Source organism: Eptesicus fuscus, chromosome 12 (assembly GCF_027574615.1).
Source record: "Eptesicus fuscus isolate TK198812 chromosome 12, DD_ASM_mEF_20220401, whole genome shotgun sequence".
Classification (NCBI taxonomy): Eukaryota; Metazoa; Chordata; class Mammalia; order Chiroptera; family Vespertilionidae; genus Eptesicus; species Eptesicus fuscus.
In genome coordinates, this window is record NC_072484.1 from 30,687,343 (window position 1) to 30,710,145 (window position 22,803).

General features: G+C 42.7%; 1 protein-coding gene across 3 annotated transcripts; it reads right to left on the reverse strand.

The window, feature by feature from the left end:
• Positions 1 to 380: 380 nt before the first annotated feature.
• On the reverse strand, positions 381 to 22,175 carry LOC103285826 (zinc finger protein 98-like). 3 transcript variants are annotated; one of them, XM_054724435.1, is made up of 6 exons: positions 22,061 to 22,175; positions 17,450 to 17,611; positions 10,342 to 10,468; positions 9,877 to 9,972; positions 7,212 to 7,285; positions 381 to 430 (listed from the first exon to the last, which is right to left on the reverse strand). In XM_054724435.1, exons 2-6 carry the CDS (start codon positions 17,462 to 17,464, stop codon positions 416 to 418), a joined length of 327 nt encoding a protein of 108 aa, XP_054580410.1. In that variant the 5' UTR covers positions 17,465 to 17,611; positions 22,061 to 22,175; the 3' UTR covers positions 381 to 415. The 3 variants fall into 3 exon arrangements, with proteins under 3 accessions (XP_054580410.1, XP_054580408.1, XP_054580409.1); XM_054724433.1 differs by lacking the exon at positions 381 to 430 and adding an exon at positions 5,328 to 5,984; XM_054724434.1 differs by lacking the exon at positions 381 to 430 and adding an exon at positions 6,944 to 7,066.
• Positions 22,176 to 22,803: the final 628 nt, after the last annotated feature.

Consider the following 22,803-nt stretch of genomic DNA (forward strand, 5'->3'; position numbering starts at 1 on the left):
TGGGGTCAAGGTGGGCTGGATGGTGTTCAAAGCCGCTCCCAAGCATGTGACCACATTTTCTTTGAGTCACAGAGTGTTTTCCAGCCAGCAGGTCTCATGAGGTCAGGTGTTATGAGTTGTCATCCAGCCCTGTCCATGGTGCCAAGCAGAGAAGCTCTGCAACTCTCTCTGAAATCTGTTCTCACTCCACTCACATGCCCTGTTGACATTTGTTCCTGTATGTCTGAGAGAATAGACTTGTCTTTACACAAAAGACAAGGTCGTAGGGTCATCGCATGGGAAACAGTGATATATTTTTCTAGGTTTGAAAAATTTGTGACCCTCCCTAAACAAATACTAATTGACCAATAAAGTTGTGAGGGCCAAGTCAGTTAACTTACATGTTGTTGAGTGCACATTCCCTCCACCTCTTTTCTCAAGGTCTACATAGCTGAGAATGAAAAGAAATAAAGGAACTGGAGATAGGTAGGAAATTAAAAAGTATAATGTATCTTAATTTCAGAATCAGTATTGCAACCTAAAAATTTACCATCTCTCTTCACATGCTGCATTCATATCAATTTTTCATCCTGGACATATTCCATCTTGTACTTAGGACTACAATATCACTACTATTGAAAAAATTTTCTCCTAATAATGGAATATTTATTACACAACCAGCACTGTCCTGTGTGTTTTTTCACTTCATATAACTGTCAAAACAACACCATAATTTATGATATCACCAAGTTTCACCTGAACAAATTGAAAGACAAGACTAAAGATCTTTGGTAATCTACACTAATAAAAGAGAAAAATGTTAATTGACCATACCTTCGCTACGCCCACAGCCAATCAGAGTGAGTATGCAAATTAACCCAACAAATATGGCGGTTAATTTGCATATGCAGGCGCTGAGTGACCTGGGTCCCGGAAATATCCTCCGAATCCAGGCTGCTCCTAGCCTGTAGGCCCGCGCTTAGGCCCTGAGCGGCAGGGGTCCCAGAACGCCCCCCTGGCCACTCCGAGCCTGTGGGTGCAGGCACCAAGCGGCTGGGGGCGGGGCAGGAACATCCCCGTGTAACCATAGCAACATGGGGATGTTCCTGCCCCACCCGCAGCTGCTTGCAAATGCTCCAGCACCAAGCAGTGGTTCACATCCACGCCCCCAGCACAGCGCCCTAGACGGTGGGATGGCAGCCACCACTGGATGGCAGGGACACACCCCTAGCCCAGTGGACACAACACAGGGGCTGCATGAGCTGCAGAGGAAACACCTTTTTGAAAATATATATATTTTATTGTGTTTTTTTTTTAGAGAGAAGAGAGGAGAGGAAGTATCAATGAGAAACATCGATTAGCTGCCTCCTGCACACTCCCCACTGGGGATGTGCCTCCAACCAAGGTACATGCCCTTAACAGGAATCAAACCTGGGACCTTTCAGTCTGCAGGCCCATGGTCTATCCACTGAGCCAAACCAGTTTGACAGTAAATACCTTTTCTGACAGCTCATTGGCTAAGCTCCCTGTAGGCCGCCACTCGCAGTGTTCTTGGTAACTTGGGTTATAAGAATCTAAGAAGGTGATCTAGGGTTTTTCCACCATACTCCTGGAGGAAAAAATGAAGGTCTGCTACTGGAGGGGCTAAGAAATGTCATATCCTGCCCTAGCTGGTTTGGCTCAGTGGATAGAGCCTCAACCTGCTGACCGCAGGGTCCGGGTTTGATTCTGATCAAGGGCATGTACCTAGGTTGCATGCTTCTCCCTGGCCAGAGCCCAGGTCAGGGCTCATGCAGGAGGCAACCAATCAAAGTGTCCCTCTCACATTGATGTTTCTCTCTGTCTCTCCCTCTCTCTTCCACACTCTCTAAAAATCAATGGAAGCATATCCTCAGGTGAGGATAAAAAAAAAAGATGTCATATCCTATGAAAGACACATCTTGAAAATGCCTAAAGAAAGTTGTCATTTTTTTCACAGTGAAGGGACTAGAGTCCGTGTGTTGATGAAAACACCTTGGCGGCTGCAGTGGCTGCAGCAGCAGGGTAATGGGGCTGGTGCCTTCCCTTGATCAGCCCGGTCACCTGAAATCCCTCGAGGGGTCCCAGATTGGAGAGGGTGCAGGCTGGGCTGAGAGACATCCCCCCCCCCCCCCATGCACGAATTTCGTGCACCGGGCCTCTAGTATCAATAATAAGCAGTGAAAATAACCAAGGAAATGTTGACTTAAATAATTATTCTATAATAGAAGAAATGAAGTGTACTAAACAAACTACAACCTAATATGCTCATTAAATTACTCCCATTTTCAAGATATTTCAGTACATCCTAGAATTCATTGAAAGCCACTCAATATCTCCAAGAACAACATATAAGCAATATTTTATAAACTATGGAACAAGGAGAACATATGGTAGATCTTACATGAGACAGAAATTTAAACAAAACGGAATTGCTGTGAGAGATTGTCAAAACAAGAGTCATCAGACTAGGGAGAAAGAAATGCAATGGAATGCACAGAAGACAATTCACATAATAAATCTGTAAGGTTTCAACTTTGCTAGTACATCAGGAAATATTTTTAAATTACCAATTTTGGTCCATTAACCTTTTCTTCTGAAGATATGTGTGCTTACATTCACACCCACTTCCTTCTTGATAGTCGTCTTACACCTAAAGTACGTCTTTATGTTATTATATTTACATATTGCATGTAGTGCATGTCAAAACTATGCAAATCTCTTTGTTATGTAGGCTCAGGAAAAAAATATATATATATATGGTAAAATGTTATCAGGATGCAGAATTCCAAATATAGGGCTTCTAATAAGACTTTTAAGCATTTTATTAAATTGGCATGTGTTAAGAAAAGCCCACTGGTACTGGATGGTGTCCAGCAATTACACAAAAGACCATAGGTAAATCTAGAGAAAAAAAAAACCAGTATATAATAGACAAGCCTGGAGGAAGTACACAGCATGCCTGCAGGGACTGACACAGGCAGGACAAGACAGGATGCAGGAAGAAAGTGGCAGTACTCGGAATGTAGGCCTATATTAGGATCATGTGGCATGCCTTGGGGTTCTCGAGCTAGGTCCAGATTGTTCAACTCAAACAAAATCAGCAAGGTTTGGCTAGCTCTTCAGAAATCTTACATGAGGGGCATACAACATGAAGACCCTAAAGTGCAAAAAAACAAAAACAAAACAAAACAAAAAAAAAACAGACTACTGTTCACAAGGACTGCTGGAGAAACCATATAAAAAACTTACATTCAGCCTTAACTGGTTTGGCTCAGTGGATAGAGCATTGGCCTGCGGACTCAAGGGTCCCAGGTTCAATTCCCGTCAAGGGCATGTACCTTGGTTGCGGGCACATCCCCAGTAGGGGGTGTGCAGGAGGCAGCTGATGGATGTTTCTCTCTCATTGATGTTTCTGGCTCTCTATCCCTCTCCCTTCCTCTCTGTAAAAAAAATCAATAAAATATGTATTTTTTTTAAAAAAACTTACATTCACTTGGAACACTGTAAGCTGGTGTCTGTGTGCAATAGGGTTTCATGGGAGTTCAGTTCAAAACTTTTTAGCTACATAAAATAAATGCCAATGCTGAAACACCATACACTTTTTACTTAAACTTTCAAATATACTTCTAGATATGTTTTTGGAACCACCATAATGTCCCCAGCAGGTATGATAAAAGGAAGGAAACATATAAATTATGGATAAACTCTTTACACATTATTTAAGGTTTAAGGTCTCTGGGTAAAGGATTGCTAATGATCTCATTCCATTGCATTACAAATTGTAAGCTGAAACCTTGAATGAGGTGGGGAAATGTTAACTCTGATGGCATATTAACACCTTATTCATTACACATCACTGTTAACATATTTAAATTAAAACTCTTTATTGCCCAGCTGGTATGGCTCAGTGGTTGAGTATCGACCTATGAACCAGGAGGTCATAGTTCCATACCCGGTCAGGGTACATGTCCAGATTATAGGCTCAATCCTCCAGTGTGGAGCGTGCAGAAGGCAGCCGATCAATGATTCTCTCTCATGATTGATGTTTCTATCTATTCTCTCCCTCTCCCTTCTTCTCTGAAGTCAATAAAAAAATATTTTTAAAAATAAATAAATAAATAAAACATTTTATGAATGAGAATATATAAAGTTCACACGTATCCTATGGAACAAGGAAAACATATGGTAGGTCTTACATGAGACACAAATGTAAACAAAACAGAATTGCCATGAGAGATTGTCAAACCCAGAGTCACCAGATTAGGGAGTAAGAAATTCAATAGAATGCACAGAAGACAATTCGCATAGCATTACAAACCCACTGGTTCAAAATACACATTACAAGCATTTATAGAAGCATGAAATGAATTGAGATTTAAATCACATTACTATTTGTGTTTCAAAAAATCACAAATACTGTCATAATAAAAAGGATACAGTGTAGTAAATAACATTTTTTTCAAATATCCATGCCCTTGGTATTTTCATTCATACTAAAAAATCATGTAACTTTCCTTACTGGATTCTCTAAAGTAAGTATTCTGATTTAAAAGTGTTAAAAGTGTTTGAAAAGTGTTATTGACTTTATATTTGCATGGCTTCTATTCAATATGAATTCACTAAAGTTCCATGAGGCTTGATAAATAGTTAAAACTTTTGCCACATTCTTTAAATTTGTATTATTTCAGTCCAGCATGGATTATGTGATATTGACTATGGTTCCAATACTGGGTAAAGGTGTTGCCAAATTGTCTACACTTGTAATGCTTCTCTCTGGTATGAATTACTTGATATTTAGTGAGGTTTGGGCAATGGCTAAAGGTTTTTCTATATTCTTTACATTTGTACTAGAGGCCTGGTGCATGGGATTTTTGCACTGGTGGGGGGCATGGCCTGCGGGGATCAGCCCATGTGGCAGCACCGCTCATCCCGGTCAGCTGAGCAGCTGTGGACCCGCCCTCTAAGCAGCTGCTGTTTCAGTCAGCTGAGCAGCGCTCCCACTGTGGGAATGCTCTGACCACCAGGGGGCAGCTCCTGCATTGAGCATCTGCCCCCTGGTGGTCAGTGTGCATCATAGCGACTGGTCGACCAGTCGTTCTGCCATTCGGTCACTGGGCTTTTATTATATAGGATTGCTCCCATCTAGTATGAATTCCCCAATATTGAATAGAGCAGAGGTTAAAGGCTTTGTAACACTCTTTACATTAGTAAAGCTTCTCTCAGGTATGCATTCTCATGTTTGGTAAGATTTGAGCAGTGGGTAAAGGCTTTGCCACATTCTTCACATTTATAAGGCTTCTCCCAAGTATGAGTTTTCTAATGGTCCATGAGACTTGAATTGTTAAAGGCTTAGTCACATTCTCTACATCTTAAGGCTTCTCTCCAGTATGAATTCTCTGATGTTGCATAAGTTGTGAGGCCCAGATAAAGGCTTTGCCACATTCTCTACATTTATAAGGCTTCTCTCCAGAGTGAATTCTCTGGTGTTGAGTAAGATTTGAGCTCCGAATAAAGGCTTTACCACATTCTCTACACTTATAAGGCTTCTCTCCAGAATGAATTCTCTGATGCCGAGTAAGGGTTGAACACCGGTTAAAGGCAAAGCCACATTCTCTACATTTATAAGGCTTCTCTCCAGAATGAATCATCTGATGTCGAGTCAGATGTGAGCTCGAGATAAAGGCTTTGCCACATTGTTTACATTTATAAGGCTTCTCTCCAGAGTGAATTTTCTGATGTTGAGCAAGATTTGAGCTCTGGGTAAAAGTTTTGCCACATTCTCTACATTTATAAGGCTTCTCTCCAGAATGAATTCTCCGATGACTGGTAAGGCTTGAAGATTTGCTAAAGGCTTTGCCACATTCCCTACATTTATAAGGCTTCTCTCCAGAATGAAGTCTCTGATGACTGGTAAGGCTTGAATACCACTTATAGGCTTTGTCACATTCTCTACATTTATAAGGCTTCTCTCCAGTATCAAGTTCCTGTTGTAGAATAACATGGAAATGTAACTTAGAAACATTATCACATTATTTTTTTTTTTACTATATTTTTATTGATTTCAGAGAGGAAGGGAGAGAGAAATAGAAACATCAATGATGAGAGAAAATCATTTATCAGCTGCCTCCTGTATGCCACCTACTGGGGATCGAACCTGCAACCTGGACATGTGCCCTTGACTAAAATCGAACCCAAGACCCTTCAGTCTGCAGGACGATGCTCTATTCACTGAGCCAAACCAGCCAGGGCAATTATCACATTCTTTACATTTGTAAGGCTTCTCTCAATAATGATTTTCTTATGTATATATACATTGGATAATTGACTAAAGACTCTCATACTCTGATTATACCTGAAAGGCTCCTCCCCAATATGAGTATTTTCATGTTCAGTAAGATTTAATAATGGTTTGAAAGATGTGTCACATTCATTACATTTATCTGTCTTGTCTACAGCATGAATATTCTGAGGTATAACAATATTTGAGCTTTTATCAAAGACTTTCTGAAATTTATACTTCATCTGTGAAACTAAGTTCTCTGATGGTTATTAGAATTTAACCCTTTAGTTAAATTCCTAGATTTACTACATTGATGACTTCTTTATTCATTATATGCACTCTAGTAATCAATGAAGATAGAAAAGCCTTTAGTTCAAGTTCGAATATCATTGCACATGTAAAGTTGTGTCTGATCACCTATTCTGATACCTATAAAGCCATAATGGTTGAATATAAAACCTAACACATTTATGAAAATTATAGCGTCTGGAATAAGAAAGAATATTTTTTCTGTGAAGGAATAATTCAAACTTGGTTAAGGGATTTACAAATTCAGTCACAATTTCCATCTTCATGTTTTAAATGATTGATTTTTACAAACATATAACTTAAACAAATCCTACATTAAATCATCCAAAGACTTATTTTACACAATGGACTAGGTGACTTCTCTGATGTTCCAAATTTCATTTCAGAGAATATTTATTTTTAAAAGGTTTCCTTTGGTGTTTGCATTCAGAATCACATTGTTCTTCCAAGGTAACTCAAAGTAAAAATTTCCAAAATCTGTTGGCAGCAAGGATATTATATGGGTAATTGTCCCAGTTTGGTTATATGCATCATGACATCTTTTTTTCTCTTCATATTGCCCCAGACATCCCAAAACTATGATTAAGTGTAAATTCTCAATGCCACACATTGTACACCTTACCTGTAGCATATTCCAACACGAATTTTCGATGCCTGGTTTTGGTAACAAGCCCTGGGTGACTTGAGAAGACATAACTGAAATATAACAAATGAATTATAACACACTACATTCAGATAATGTACAGAATTAATAACTGGCAAATGTAATGTAATGAATTAATGTACAGAATTAATAACTGGCAAATGTAATGTACAGAATTAATAACTGGCAAATGACTTCAGTGAGATGGCAGAAGAGGAATCACCTAAATTTTTTCTCCATGAAGATGGAAACTTAATAACAATTACTGACCCAATTACCTTTCAGAGTACCTAAGAGGTCAGTTCAAAGACCACAGCACACCCCAGAGGGGAAAAATAGAAAAGGGTCATATCAAAGAGGGAAGAAAAGTTGCTTGTATTTGCTCCCAATACCTGGTCACCCTTTCTGGCACACTACAAAATGACTGTGAGATACCTCCCAATCCTCAGTTTCTTCTCAGAAGAAAAACAAGAGTGTGCACTGTATGTCCCAATGGTCTGGATTTTTTGCAACTGCCTGTGGAACTTGCTTCTGTTTTAAATGACACAGATTGCTAAGGGAATGGCAATTTACCATGAATGCATCGTGGTGGCTGCTAAGAAAGAGAGTAATTATTCAAGCACCAAAGAGACTGTTGTGCTGAAGAAAGACATTAGGATTGGGAATATCATGTGCTCTAAATAAAAGCAACATATATTTTAAACTGGGAAGTTACACAAAACACACATATGCAGGCTTCTGGTCTAGATGGTGGTATAGGTAATTGCGGCACTGGCATCTTCCCACAACCACACTAAATAAAACAACTAAACTACAGGAAAACCATCATTCAGAATCTCCAGAAACCGAGCTGAATGAAGTTCTACAACTAAAGACATAAAGAAGAAGCCTCAGACAGACTGGTATCAGGTGCAAAGTCACAGAAGGGGGGTGGACCACATGATGAATAAAAATCAGAAGAAATATTTCAGCTGCAGAGGTCACACCTGAGGAGTGAAGGGTCCCAGCCCCACAGAAGGGCCGCCAGCCCAGGGTTCCAATGCCAGGATGAGATGTCCCCATTACTATGGCTGTAAAAACTAGCAGGGATTGTGGCTCAGTGAGACGAAGAGCTGATGGAGTCCTAGGCAGTTCTCTTGTATGGGCTCGTGCTCTGACTTACTCAGACTCATGCCCTCTGAGCTCCAGAGCTGGGCAGCAGCTTGAAAGGCACCAGGGACATGCAGGGAAGAAAACCATGTCTGACCTAAGGATGAGGGCTGGAGATGGAGCCTTTTCCCAGAAGTCATGGTAGAAGTTTGGTAGAAGTCATTCTTCCTTTTCTGAGACCTTCCCCCAGACAGGCTCCATAGCTGAGGATCAGCCTGGCTCAGCCTTTTCACCCCACTCTGACGATTTCCTCAGAACCTGCCCCATGAACTTGTAGGAGGCCCACCCAAGCTGTTTCAAGTGGTTTTCCATAGAAACAGCCCAAATAGGCTTATGCTTCAGTCTTCACTACAATGTCTCAAAGAATCAGCATCTGGCCTCAGTGTGCCTTGCTAGGTGGCCCCAGCCCCAAAACTATATAATGTTTAATTATTGGGGTATATACCTAAGACATATATAATACTGATGTCAAGTATAAATAAAATATTAAAAAATGATAGAAACACACACACCAATTGCACTTTCCAGAATAGGTTTGACAGGCCATTAAAAACCTACCATAGCTGATTGTTATTTGTGTTCTCTTGTACAAAGAAGTTCATAAAGAAAGGGATGGTGCCTGCTTCTAATGGGCTTACATAGTAACAAGAGATCACAAGGTTTACGAAAAAAAACAGAAAAACAGTCCAACCAGAGGCACAAATAAGTCTCCATAAGTTGGTCCTAACTTAACAGCGATCTGTTAATTACCTGACAAAGAATTCAAAACAACCATCTTAAAGAGGATCAATTTTGTACATAAAACAACCATCTTAAAGAGGATCAATTTTGTACATAGAGGAAAAAACACAGAAAACTAAATTACCATCAAAACTATGCATGACAAAACACTAAATTACCAAGGAGCTATGCATGAAAAAATATACAAAGGCAGAAAGTATAAGAAAGAACCAAACAAATATTGGAAGTTGAAGTACTCAGTACCTGAATTTAAATATACAATAGAAACATCAGCAACAGACTTGGTCAAGCAGAAGGCATAATAGGACAACCTGGCCACCTATCCCCCACGCTCCTGGGATGTGGGAACCAAATTCCAGTATCTCAACCACTTCTTTACAAACTACTTACATGAGGCAGAAAAGAGAATTGGTTTAACCTAACATTCCTCACCAATGTGCACAGTTTCCCAGGGTCCGCAAGAAATGCAAGAGTAGCCAGGTCATGCCACCCTCACACTATTAGGGGAAGACTTTAGTTCTCACTGCAAATGTGATGGCAGATCAAAGGAACACAAGGAGAACCCGTACATGATGCAAGAGTGTAAGTGTTGGAGAGGGTCTGTCCCTCAAAGACAGAAACAGAAATAAACCTGACCCTCTCCAAAATCATTTCCCATTGAAGCCAATCTTCCCAAAACATATTTTAAAGCTTGCCTTCCTCTGTGACTTTTGACCTCTCACCTGGGTTGTCTGCTACCTTCATTCCCACCTACCTGGCTGGCTGGCTATCGTCTCTTTTCTCTTCAACTCCCAGGGCTCCATCATGTGCTCCAAAAAGGTGACCAGGTCTGGCTTAGACACAGCAAGCCCTGTTTATTAGAAAAAAGGAACACGAGATTCTAATGGAGATTCTCCAATTTCCAATCCAGCCCTGGGTTCAAGTAAGAAGATAGGACATTGTACAATATCAGAGTATTTTAGAAAATTATTTCCCAAAATTTTATTTTCTGACAGCACCTTTATTATACCAGAAATATTTAGTTTTCAGATCCTGAGTTCCACTTCCAAATACATGAGGAAGCCTTTCTGTTCTGCACCAGCAAAACTTCAATTTCTTTCATTGGGAACACAGATCTGAAACTCTCATACAAAGCAGAAGCTCACCACTGACACTGTACTAATGAAGAAAACAAAACCCTGCAGGTGGAGGAGAAATTCTGGAAGGAAGTGGTCCTCACCCAGGAATACCAGGTTCCTGTAGTTCTGCAACATCACATCCATGTAGAGTTCCCGCTGAGCTGTGTCCAGGCACGCCCACTCCTCCTGAGAGAATTCTATGGCCACATCACTGAAGGTCAACTGTCCCTGAAATTGAAAGATACAAAGCAAAACAAAAATTAACACATTACTCAAGTAAACATGGACAGAGGTCACAATGTGGCCCAATCACTGAAGGTCAACAGGAATGCTAAGAGCTCTCCGCTGAGGCCCCACCCCCATCCTGATGCCCCCCTCCGGGCCGGGTGGCACAGTGGGCCTGCGCGCGCCTCTGCCAGGGGGGCCATCCCGGCCCGGCCTGACGCCCCACTCGGGCCAGGCAGTGCTGCGGACCTGCACGCACCTCCACTGCCTCACGCCCCAGTGGCACAAGTCTCCGCCCCCATCCCCGCCCACCAGCTCCTGTGCATGCACAGCCTGTTGAACAGTTGTGACTGAGACACCGTTAGGACCAATTAGCGTATTACTTCTTTATATATATAGATTAATTAATAAATCTCATAACAAATCAGAGAACAATGAAAATATTCTTCTTTGCTTAAGAGAATATTTTATAAACCATTCAGCAAATGGTAGAGCCTGGATGAAAACAATATACAAATGCAACCCTCATAATGTTCACAGTTGTTACTAGAGAATAGAAACAAGAAGAAAGAGCTCAAATAATGTTAACATTTTCTGCAAAAAGACAAGACATAATAATGGAAATGATGTACACATTAAATGTGACACAAATGATACATTTTCATGTCAAGAAAATTACCCTGAAATAAAATCAAGATTAATTCCAATTGTGTTAATCTCACAAATCTCTTCATGGATGAGTCTTTGTATTTTATAAACACAAAAGAGAGGTAAACACACAATGATGTAAAGTAAGTTAGAGCTATTCTTTCATATTCTTTTATTGCTATTTTTGTTTTTAATCTTCACCTGAGGATAATTTTCCATTGACTTTAGAGAGAGTGGAAGGGAGAGAGGAAGAGAGAGAAAGAGAGAGAAATATTGATTGGTTGCTTCCAGCACACACCCTTACATGGGTTGGGAATCAAACCTGGGTCATACCTGTGCATGGGAGGACACTCCAACCCACTGGTGTACACTGGCCAGGGCACCTTTTATTTCTTGGGTATTTTTTATCTCTTGTGCGGACTTGTATTTTATAAATTTAACTAGAGGCCCGATGCACAAGATTCGTGCACTTGGGGGCAGGGTGTCTCTCAGCCCGGCCTGTGCCCTCTCGCAGTCCAGGGCTCTCAGTCTGGGACCCCTCGCTCCTTACCGCCTGCCTGCAGCAGAGGTGGGAGAGGCTCTTGCCACAGCCACTGCACTCACCAGCCGTGAGCCTGGCTTCTGGCTGAGCGGCACTCCCCCTGTGGGAACGCACTGACCACCAAGGGGCAGCTCCTACGTTGAGCATCTGCCCCTGGTGGTCAGTGCGTGTCATAGTGACCGGTCATTTCACCATTCGGTCGATTTGCATATTAGGCTTTTATTATATAGGATACTCTTGAACATCCATTTGATTTTTATAAACTTTTATGAAAATACAATGTAAAAATAAAGAAGAGGGTATTTTTGATGTTTGTTGAATACAATAAACATTTACAGGTTTGAGGCCTCACTGATAAAAGCCTCCATTTGCAAAGGTAGTATCGCCAGTGAACAATAACAACAAAAAAGCCTTTATTTCTCAAAGCAACCTACAAATAAAGAGAAACTGAAGAGGAAAAGGTTCCAGATGAAATGTGATTGCTTATGTGTAACTCTCAAAAATTTCTCCAGCTGGCTGGTATGGCTCAGAGGTTGAGTGTCAACCTATACACCAGGAGGTCACAGTTCAATTCCAGGTCAGGGCATATGCTTGAGTTGCGGGCTTGATCTCCAGTGTGGGATGTGCAGGAAGCAGTCAATTGGTAGTCTCTCTCATCATTGATGTTTCTATCTCTCCCTCCCTCTCTCTCTCAAAATTAATAAAAATATATTTAAAAATAATTTTTCCAAGACCCTTATTAAGAATAAAGAAAAAATATTAAATCTATAGTTCAGGGACCTGGCAGAGAACACCTGCACCAAATGAAAATAAGGTGCAAAGGAAGTGACATCAGGTGACTGAAGAACATAGAAGAACAGATTATCAATAACTTTAGTGTCCACATATACCTCCCACATTCTGTAAATCTAACAGTGCATTTAAAGAGTAAGACTTTCGAGAAAATGGCAGCCAATTAGGCAGACCTATGGTGCATCTCGTCCCAGGGCCAGACTGGAAATACAACTAAAATGGAGAACATTGAGGCTAAAAATGGCAGCAGAGTGAGTGGATGCTGCATGGACATGCTCCCAGGAACAAACTGGAATTACAACTGAAATACAAAAAAACAAAACAAAACAAAACAACAACAAAACACACCCTGAATAGTTAACAGAAGACTAGCTGGAGAGAAACCTGATCCCCAAGGATGGAAAGTGGAGACCACATAGACAGGTAGGAGGAGGGAAGTGTGAAGGGACTGGCCAGGCACCCACTGATAGTAGCTGAAGTTCTGGAGAGATATCTCAGCTGTGGGGGGGTTACCACTGAAGACTCTGGGATCTAATCCCCAAGCTGAGCCCCCCAGAAGAGACCACCAGAACTGAGAAGGGTACCCACATAATATCTTGCAGTGAAAAGCAGGAACGTTGCTATCTGCCAGGGAGAGATGGTTGGAAAATCAGGCACCCTCTTAAAGGGCCAACATTCAAATTCCCTGTGGAGCCACCCACTTTCTGCTTTGGCAGAAGGAGGCAGAGTGGACTGAAGCTGTGTGAGCGGAAGCCAGGATTGGGGACCAGGGGGTTAGAGCTCAGAATGCAGACACCTTCTATTTCCTCTGGGGAGCTACTCCCTTATGCAGCGGAGGACATCTTTCCCACACAGATATTTTCCTTACCTGGGGGGAAGATAGTTGACCCACCCTATTGGAAAACACTTTGTCCTGAGGCTACCTAAGAGATTAAAAATAACATAGAGCCTCCAGGCAGAAGCAAGTGCCCCACCCTGCTGAAAAAAATCTCTCACCACACCTGAGGATGATTGCCTGGGGGCAAGACAAGAGGAATCCTATCAGTCTGTAGGCAGAGGCATTCTCTGGAGGCTTTGAGTCTTTGCCTGACCTAATTAGTCAGAAAAAGTGTTTGATACTATCCTGTAAGAGAGATTGAGAGGTGTAGAGGATCTACCTAATACATAGTCACAAACCCAAACAGGCAGCCAAAATTAGGAGACAAAGAAACAACCCCCAAATGAAAGAACCAAAGAATTCTCCAGAAGAAGAGATAAATGAAGCAGAGATAAGAAATTTATCTGAAACAGAGGTAAGAGTAATGATGGTAAAGATGCTTAACAGCGGCCCTAATTGGTTTGGCTCAGTGGATAGAGCATTGGCCTGCAGACTGAAGGGTCCCAGGTTCAATTCTGGTCAAGGGCATGTACCTTGGTTGTGGGCATATCCCCAGTAGGGGGTGTGAGGAGGCAGCTGATCGATGTTTCTCTCTCATCAATGTTTCTAACTCTCTATCTCTCTCCCTTCCTCTCTGTAAAAAAATCAATAAAATATATATATATATATCTGCCATATATATGATGCTTAACAGCATGAGAAAAGATACAGTAACTATGAAAACAAAAATAAAGAATGATAGAGCCGAAACCGGTTTGGCTCATGGATAGAGCATCGGTCTGCGGACTAAAGGTCCCAGGTTCGTTCCGGTCAAGGGCATGTACATTGGCTGCGGGCAAATCCCCGGTAGGGGGTGTGCAGGAGGCAGCTATGATTCTCTCTCATCGATGTTTCTAGCTCTCTATCCCTCTCCCTTCCTCTCTGTACAGAAAAAAAAAAAAATAAAGAATGATAGAGCACAAATAAACACAATGGAAGGAATACAGAGCAGATTAGGGGAAGCTGAGGATGGAACCAGTGAATTAGAAGACAGGGTATAAAAAAAAATCAATCAAAAAACTGAAAAAAGAAAAAACAATTATAAAACAGGAGGACAGCTTAAGGGAGCTGTGGGACAACAAGAAACATAACAATATTAGAATAGCAAGTGTGCCAGAAAAGGCAGAAAGGGAGAAAAGGATAGAGAATGTGTTTGAAGAAATAATGGCAGAAAACTTCCCTAGCCTGGTAAAGGAAAAAGTCACACAAGTTCAGGAGGCACAGAAAATCCCAAGCAAGAAGAACCCAAACAGGCCCACACCCAGACACATCATAATTAAAATGTCAAAAATTAAAGACAAAGAGAGAATCTTAAAGGGAGCAAGAGAAAAGCAAACTGTTACCTATAAAGGAGCTCCCATAAGGCTGACACCTGATTTCTCATTAGAAAGTCTAAAGGCCAGAAGGAAATGGCATGAAGTACTCAAGGTAATGGAAAGCAGGGATCTGAGGCCAAGATTACTATATCCAGCAATGCTATCATTCAAAATAGATGGCGAAATAAAGAGCTTCCCAGACAAAAAAAAAAAAAAAAAAAGGCTAAAGGAGTTCATCACCACCAAACCAGCATTACAAGAAATGCTAAAGGGACTACTGTAATGAAAAGAAACAGAGAAACCTAGGCATGCAGAATTAAAATGGCAATAAATAAGTACCTCTCAATAATAACTCTAAATGTAAATGGATTAAGTGCTACAAAAAGGCATAGGGTAGCTGAATGGATACAGAAACATGACTCAACTATATGCTATCTACAAGAGACCCACCTCAGAACAAAATACATACACAGGATGAGAGTGAAGGAATGGAAAAAATTTTTCCATGCAAATGGAAAAGAAAAAAAAAGCTGGAGTAGCAATACTCATATATGACAAAATAGACTTTAAAATGAAGGCCATCACAAGAGACCATAAAGGTCACTATAAAAAGAAAGAACTCTTACCATTTGCAGCAAATGGATGGAACTGGAGAGTATTATGCTAAGCAAAATAAGCCAGTCAGAGAAAGATAGTATCACATGATCTCATTCATATATGGAATCTAATGAACAAAATAAACTGATAAACAAAAAAGATCGAAAGACATAGAAACATGGAACAGACTGACAAATTTCAGAAGGGAGGTAGGGCCGGGGAGGTGGATAAGGAGTGATTAACTAGGGTGTTTTATATGCATATATGGACATAGAAAATAGTGGTGAAGGCCTGGGAGGGGTGGGTTCAGGGTAGAGGGGGTCAATGGGAAAAACAAACAAAGGAGACATCTGTAATACTTTCAACAATAAAGGGGGGAAATGAATTCTTAAAAAAAAAAAAAAAGTAAGGCTTTCTTACAATGTAGTGAGCAAGTTTCTTCTAACGATTTTTCCTTTTCAGAACTTTCTGGGGCAACTAAGGCAATCCTGATTAAATATGCATTTTCTCAATCCTGTCCTAAAGATCACATATTGCAGCCACATAAACCTAAAACCTACATTTTCCTTCTACACAACCTATCTCAATAGAAACCTTGGATAGCAATGCCTGCCCATGTTGGTCTGTCACAAAGAAAATGTTTTCATAAGTTGACAGTGCAGCGGTTCAAAACAAGGCACCCTAAGATGTGCTTCAATGGTCTAAGGATTATGTTGAGCTAAAGGCACCAAGACCCTGTGGGTTCAAGAGAAACTTCTGCTCTCCCTTCAACTACCCAGAAGAATTTAAATTAGGATCCTGGCCCATGATACATGTTAAAACCAAAAATGACTTTTTACCTATCTAGATGGTAGGCAAACTAATAGTTCTCAACATGTGATCGCTGGTCAAAGATCTTCTGAAGTCCCAAGGTGCATTAACTGATCCTAGGCTCAGAATATCTTATATACCAAATTTCCCTTGCAGGCTCGGAACCTCTCTTTCATGGGGGGTCTCTGACTCTATCTTGTGTGTGGGGCTCCCATACATGTCACATGTATCTGATTAGACCAGCTAAAAGAACATTTATGGTAGAAGAAAGTATCCTCCTCCCCAACAATGGTCATTAACCTTTTGCACTCGGATGTTGAGTGTGACTCGACACGGTTAGCATTAGAATAAAGGAATCAAGAAAAAAGCAAGCGAGTGCAAAGGGTTAATTTATGGTGAGAGTTCTTCATTCCCTATAGGGGACCAGGATGGAAACAATAAAGAAAAGGTTGTGGGACATAAGAAAAAAAGTATCCCTGAGACATATAGGGAAGTCATCACACCTCAGCTCCCTACTCAAAAATGCAGAGGTAGCTGGCCTTATCTCCTTTCCAAATGCCTGCTTCCCTGCAGTTGTTGGAACTACTGATGCCCAGGAGCAGTTGATCCGGGTTTGACTGCTACATGAACTTCCTGGGGTGGCTCTAGTGAACCACACTGCCATCGTTTCCCCATAATGCAGGCACTAACAACCTAAAATCCCAGTTGGTAAAGGAAGTCAACCCACCCTGAAATGGAAAATTCCACAAGCAGGCCATCTTGAAAAAGCCCACTTTTTCCTAAGCTTATCAAAGCCAACAAGCAATCCTAGGTAGTTAGTAGATAAAGGGTTGGCCTGGGAACTGAAGGGTCCCAGGTTCAATTCCGGTCAAGAGCACAAGCCTGGGTTGTGGGCTCAATCCCCAGTAGGGGCCATACAGAAAGCAGCAGATCAATGATTCTCTCTCATCATTGATGTTTCTATCTCTCTCTCCCTCTCCCTTCCTCTCTGAAATCAATAAAAAAAACACACATATGTATATAAAAGCAGCCAAGCAGTGCAAGTCCTGAATTGGTTCAGAGAACATTCCTTTCTTCTGTGTTTTCTCCCTTATCCTCAAACATAAGCCTAATAAAATTTGGCCAGAAATTTCTCTGCTTGTTACTCTTGATTTCTGTATTCAGAAACCCCAAAACACCAAATGCCAGTAACATTTCAAAGAGGGAACTTGGACAATAATAAGGAAAAAAAAAAGTAAGTAGTTGGAAACTAACTTGCTTTTTGCAAGATCATCAGAAATAGAGAATAAAGATTTGCAGCTTCTAAATCCACCAACTTTAGAAAGAAATGCAAACACAGAACTGACCCAAGACAGGGCATTTACCTGAGGAGCAGCCATGTTGTCCTCTTCCTCCTCCTGCTCTGGGTTATTTTCTCACGGAAACATATGTTGAGGAATCACACCCGTCTCTTGAGAATATGTCTTGCTTCCACACTCACCGGCAGAAGGACCTTAAAATGCTGAAAAATGTCACACTCCGTTGTCCTGGTCACAGGAGAGTCAGAAACAAGGAGATCCTACATGACGCTTGAACTGTGAGTTTTTTCTCTCCCGTCTACCCAGGATGTCCCCTGCCACAGACATACACAAATTTCAACCCAGCAATGAGAACATGGGCTGTTCTCCTGCCCCCTCCATATCCAACAGAGCACCCTGCTATCTCCCCTGGACCAAACCTGGCTCTGAACTCTCACAAAGGCCTTGGGGCAAAGAGCCCTTCTGCTAAAGACTGGCCTCATTTTATAATCACCTGGAGCACCACACGGAAACAATGACGTTCCACCCAGACCAGTTGTCCAACCCTGTGGGGGAGGGTACAGAAATGTTATCTCTTACCATCAAATGATCTAATGGAAGGAGACCATTTAGCTAAGCATTTCTTCTACAGCTTTAATGTATAGGCAGAACCCTTGGGGATCAAGGCCCCTTCTAAAAAGCTAATCGGCAGTGAGGCCCATGAAAAGGCATCTTTAGTTCCTGCTGGAGGTCACATTGCTCCTCAAGATCTGTTTTCAGTAGGTAAATACTAGACACAACACACCTGAGACCTGTGTAAGAAGTTGGGCTAGGAACTTCTAGAAGGGCAGGATCCCAAGGTGGATCCCTAGTGCTGGAGTTGTTCTGGAATGGGCATGGCCAGGTTCTGGGTATTTTGCAAGTGCAACAGGGAGGGGAAAATCACATGGTGGCAACAGGGTTGTGTGAGGGGCCTGCTTCAGAATCCTTCCCAAACTATCCTGAGTTCCCAGGAATTCGTCCCGACCCCTACCATGGACCAAGTGGAACAACAGGAAAATCTTCTGCCTGACCCACTGCCCACATATGAGTGGCGCCTCAACCTCCGAAAGACAAGGAGAAGAAAGGTGTTAACATTACAGCTTTGTTTGAAAATGAACCAAAGGAGCATAATCTAGAAGCCTGTCAAGATATGAGAGTATTCACAACCAACTCATTTTCACTTTCTCCAACTGACCCCCAAATACATATTGTTGTTCTTGTTACTATTTTAATATGGTAAGAACACTTCACGTGGGCTCTACCCTTTCTATAAAATTTTCAGTGCACAATATAATCGTGTTAACAACAGGCACAATGTTGTACTAAGGATCTCTGGAACTTATTCATCTTCGAAAAATCAAAATATGTATCCCTAAATAGCAACTCCCATTTCCAGTCTCCCTAGCCTCTGGCAACACTAATCTTTCCTCTAATGTTTGTTCCTGTGAGTTTGACTATCTTGTGGGAATTCTAAACCTGGATTTATACAGGGTTAATATATTAAAAGTACTTACTATGACACAGAAGTTTAAAATCTGTAAATTTAATAGTCATATGATTAAACGTAAAGGAAGGAAATAGGATTAAATTAATAAGAGAAAAAGCCCCCAAATCTGATGCAATCTAACAAACACAATTGTTATGAAAGAAATAGAAAAGAAATTCCTAAAATACAACAGATTCACTATAATAAACCCTCAGAGCAGCCAGCCCTGAATCTTCATGGGGGAGTTTATGTTTTTAATTTCAGGTAAGCAGGTAAACAGGCCCAAGTCATTATTTCTCATTAACATTGAACCAGTTTATATCACCAGTGTTCTGGGGAAGAAAAAAAATAGTACCTTTTCCCTCTATGCATATCTCTATGTCCAGATTTTTTCTTTTTCAAAAAGATATTTTTTAATGATCTTCTTGAGAGAGAATGAGAGGGAGAGAGAGAAATATCGATGTGTGAGAAAAATATCCATCCATAGCCTCCGGCCAACAAACATGAAACTTGGATGTGTCCCCTGACCAGGAATCAAACTGGTGACCTTTCAGTGCACAGGACAAAGCTGAAACAATGCTCAAGCAACTGAGCCATGCCAGCCAGGGCCAGATTTCTGCTTTTCATGAGGACATATTGGAGGAGGGCCCACTATTGATGCTCTTATTTTAACCTGATTATCTCTTTAAGGATCCTATCTTTAAAAAGGGTACTATTCCAAGGTACTGATTAAAACTTCAAGTCCTGGCTGGTTTGGCTCAGTAAATAGAGCCTCGGCCTGTGGATTGAAGCGTCCCGGTTGGATTCCGATCAAGGGCACATGCCCAGGTTGTGGGCTCGATCCCCAGTAGGGGGCGTACAGGAGGCAGCTGATCAATGATTCTCTCATTGATGTTTCTGACTCTCCCTCTCCCTTACTCTCTGAAATCAATAAAAGTCTATTTTAAAAAAAAACTTCAATACCCCTACCTGGCTAAGCTCTCAGTGCTGTTTCTGCCTCTGCTGTGTCATCCCTTTCTCCCTTTCCATTCCCAACTCCTTTCTCCTGACTCCATCTTGGTAGGCAGACTTATAATCTGATGGAGCACCTGAACTAATCTGAAAAGTAATCATATTATTTTAAGTTTTAGAACACATATACTTATGTGAATTGGGGGGTTAAGTTTTTCTTAAACTTCCTTTTCAAGGCCTTTGCAAGTGATTAAGGAGGTGACTCAGCTGTGAATCCAGCAAGCAGAACCAATAAGCAGGGTCAGACTGACCCACCAGGAGTCAAAGCATCATCTCATCAGCATCATCTCATCCTCTGATGACAATAGCTGATGTCTGGGGACCTCCAGGGCTACACGTAGCTGCTTTCCTTCCCAGCCTCACCCTCGCCCCTTCCCCTTTATAATCCTGTCCCCTGCACCTTACTGGAAGACAGAATTTGGATGCTTGTAAGCGCCCTGTCTTTTGGATCGGCTGGCCTTCTCAATAAACGCCTCATATGATTCAACCCTGCCTTCCTTATTGGCAGCACGAGCCCACCCGGGGGTTTCCCTTTAACAATCTGAAGTGACTTGCCCATTGGGGCCCCCACTTCTGCTAACCAAGGACTCCTCTCCCTTTTTGTTCCCCTTCAAGTGTTTGGACTTCTCCCATTCCTCCATGGTTCTCTATCTGCTACTTTTCCGAGTTCCTCTATCACACTTACCATGGCTTTACAAGGCGCTCCCGAATCCTCAACTTTGCCATCTCTCTATGGACCCCTCACTGGCTGTTTTGCCCTCTCACTACTTGATCTCTTTTTCATTATCTCTTTCTCATAATCCTCCTCTCCCTGAATTAGGCCTCTTCCCAGCCTCCCCTTTGAAGGCACTGCTTCCTAGTAATAAGGCAGGGAAATTCCTTGACAAGTGGAAAAAGGGAAACTGAGACAAAATCATCAGACAAGGCCAACACTTTGAGGAACTCACAGCCAGCCAATACGTCACAAGGCTTTATTCTTCCCTCACACAGGACACTTAGGAGAAAATGACTTACACATTCCAGACTGTCCCAGGGCCCTCACTCCTGGGTCCCAGTCCACCTTCAATGTCATTCTTGAAAACAAAACTAACCAGAAAATAACCCTGGCCCCTTTTACCCACATTTTGATGAATCAACGTATGAAAAAAGGACACCTCGGAAAAGCTAATGACTGTTCCGTAAAGACCCTCCCCTGAGACCTCCCCTAGGATTCCAGCCTGCCAGGGGCAGATTTTAAAAAGAGCCTCAAGGCAAAGGATCCAGGCACCGCTGGAGAACGCCCCACCCACACCCACACCTTTCCCTTCCCTGACTTCTTCCTCCAGAGGCAAGCATCTCCTAAAAGCCAAGGGGCCACCCACAGGAGACTTGCAGGCAGGGAAGCTCGTCTGAGGTTTACCCCCTGAACCTGGGTCCAGAGCCGCCTTTTTGCCCGACTTCCCAGGGAGCTCACTTCTGCCACCGACTCCAATTTCTCAGCCAAAGCAGCCGGGCTTAGGTTCTCTCCTGTTGCCTCTTCTATCCTAAGCCCTTCTTTCATTTCACTGTCCCAGCTCTAATAAACATACTCTCAAAGCCACCTGGGCTCCTGGTGTGAAATCTTTCCTACAGGAAGCCAAGAACCCACACACTACCCGTGGCCCAGACAGACCCCGACGGGTAACAGTGGGACACCCAGTGTTTTTCTAGCCTAAATCACATCTCAAACGTGTGCCCTTCCTTGGCATCTGACCACTTAGTTACTAAATGGAGAGTTGGGGGGAGTCTCCGGAAAGAACGTGGGGGGCGGGGGGGGGGGGCTGTAGAATCCCGGGCCAAGGAGGAATCCAACAGGCCTGGAGCGTCGCGAGGCTGAAGGAGGGGCGCAGAGGGTTTGAGTCCATCTCCCACGACTTTAACTGGCCTGGGGCGGGAAGGCTCTCCCGGGGACGGTTTTAGGCAGGAAAACTAAGCGCGGGCGGGCGGGGTGCAGTGGCCCCAAGAAGGAAAGTCCACAGGCAGGGCCGGCGCGGAAAGAGTTTAACCAGAAACTAACGCGGAAACCTCAACGCAAAAGCAAAGCCCTAAGGGTCCCAACCTTTCACGGGGACGCGAGACTTGCCGCCCTGGGAGACGCGGGCTTGGGGATTTCAAAGTCCATCGCGACCCCCAGGACTCACCTGTATAGGACCTGGGGTGGAGATGCTCGGGTTTAGATGAGAAAAACCAAAAACCGCAGTTACTTTCCCTCTGCATAAACCGCTTCCGGGTTTACAAGAAACTGCGCGTGCGCGCCTGGAGATGACAGGGGCAGGGGCGGGGCTAGGAGCGGCCAGGGCGGTGGGCGGGGCTCAGAGCGGACGGGGCGGGGATATGAGGCGGCGCTCAACCACCCGGCGTGGCCTCAGTCTCTGTGGTACAGCTGGCTTGAGAGTGACAGGAGCAAAAGGGTGTGGCAGGCCTTCCCCCCAAAAAAAGAATGTGGTGGAACGGGGCCCAGAGCCGCCTTGATTGCTGGAGGGTGGAGCCGAGCCCCCGGAATGATGGCAGGGTCAGCTCCGCGGGGGGTTATGGCTGGGCCGGCTCCAGTGTGTTCAATGTCTTTTTGGCCTGTGAAGCAGGGCTATTTCCTGCCCATGTTAAGTAGATGTTTCAAACAGTTTAATGTAAAATTTACTTAGAGTCCCGTGGGCCACTTACGTTGAAAGCTAAAATGTCTTTTTTTTTTTTTTTTAACAGGATGACAACGGATTTACTCAAAACCGCTAGTGGACACACCTGCGCGTCTTGGCAGAGATGCCAGCTGACTCCAGCTCCGAGTTCTGGGAACCTGGACTTCCATAGCGAGTTGTGGGGGAACGATAACCATCCAAATAAGCAATTTCATGATGCAAGGAGTCTGTGCAGACGATGCAAACTTGAA

What these genes read in the sequence shown, in the direction of transcription:
- LOC103285826 (XM_054724433.1), bottom strand. An exon ending in GACGATAGCCAGCCAGCCAG is followed by an intron (nt 7,286 to 9,876) that starts GTAGGTGGGAAT and finishes GTTATATTTCAG; the next exon opens with TTATGTCTTCTCAAGTCACC. An exon ending in CGTGTTGGAATATGCTACAG is followed by an intron (nt 5,985 to 7,211) that starts GTAAGGTGTACA and finishes ATTCTACAACAG; the next exon opens with GAACTTGATACTGGAGAGAA.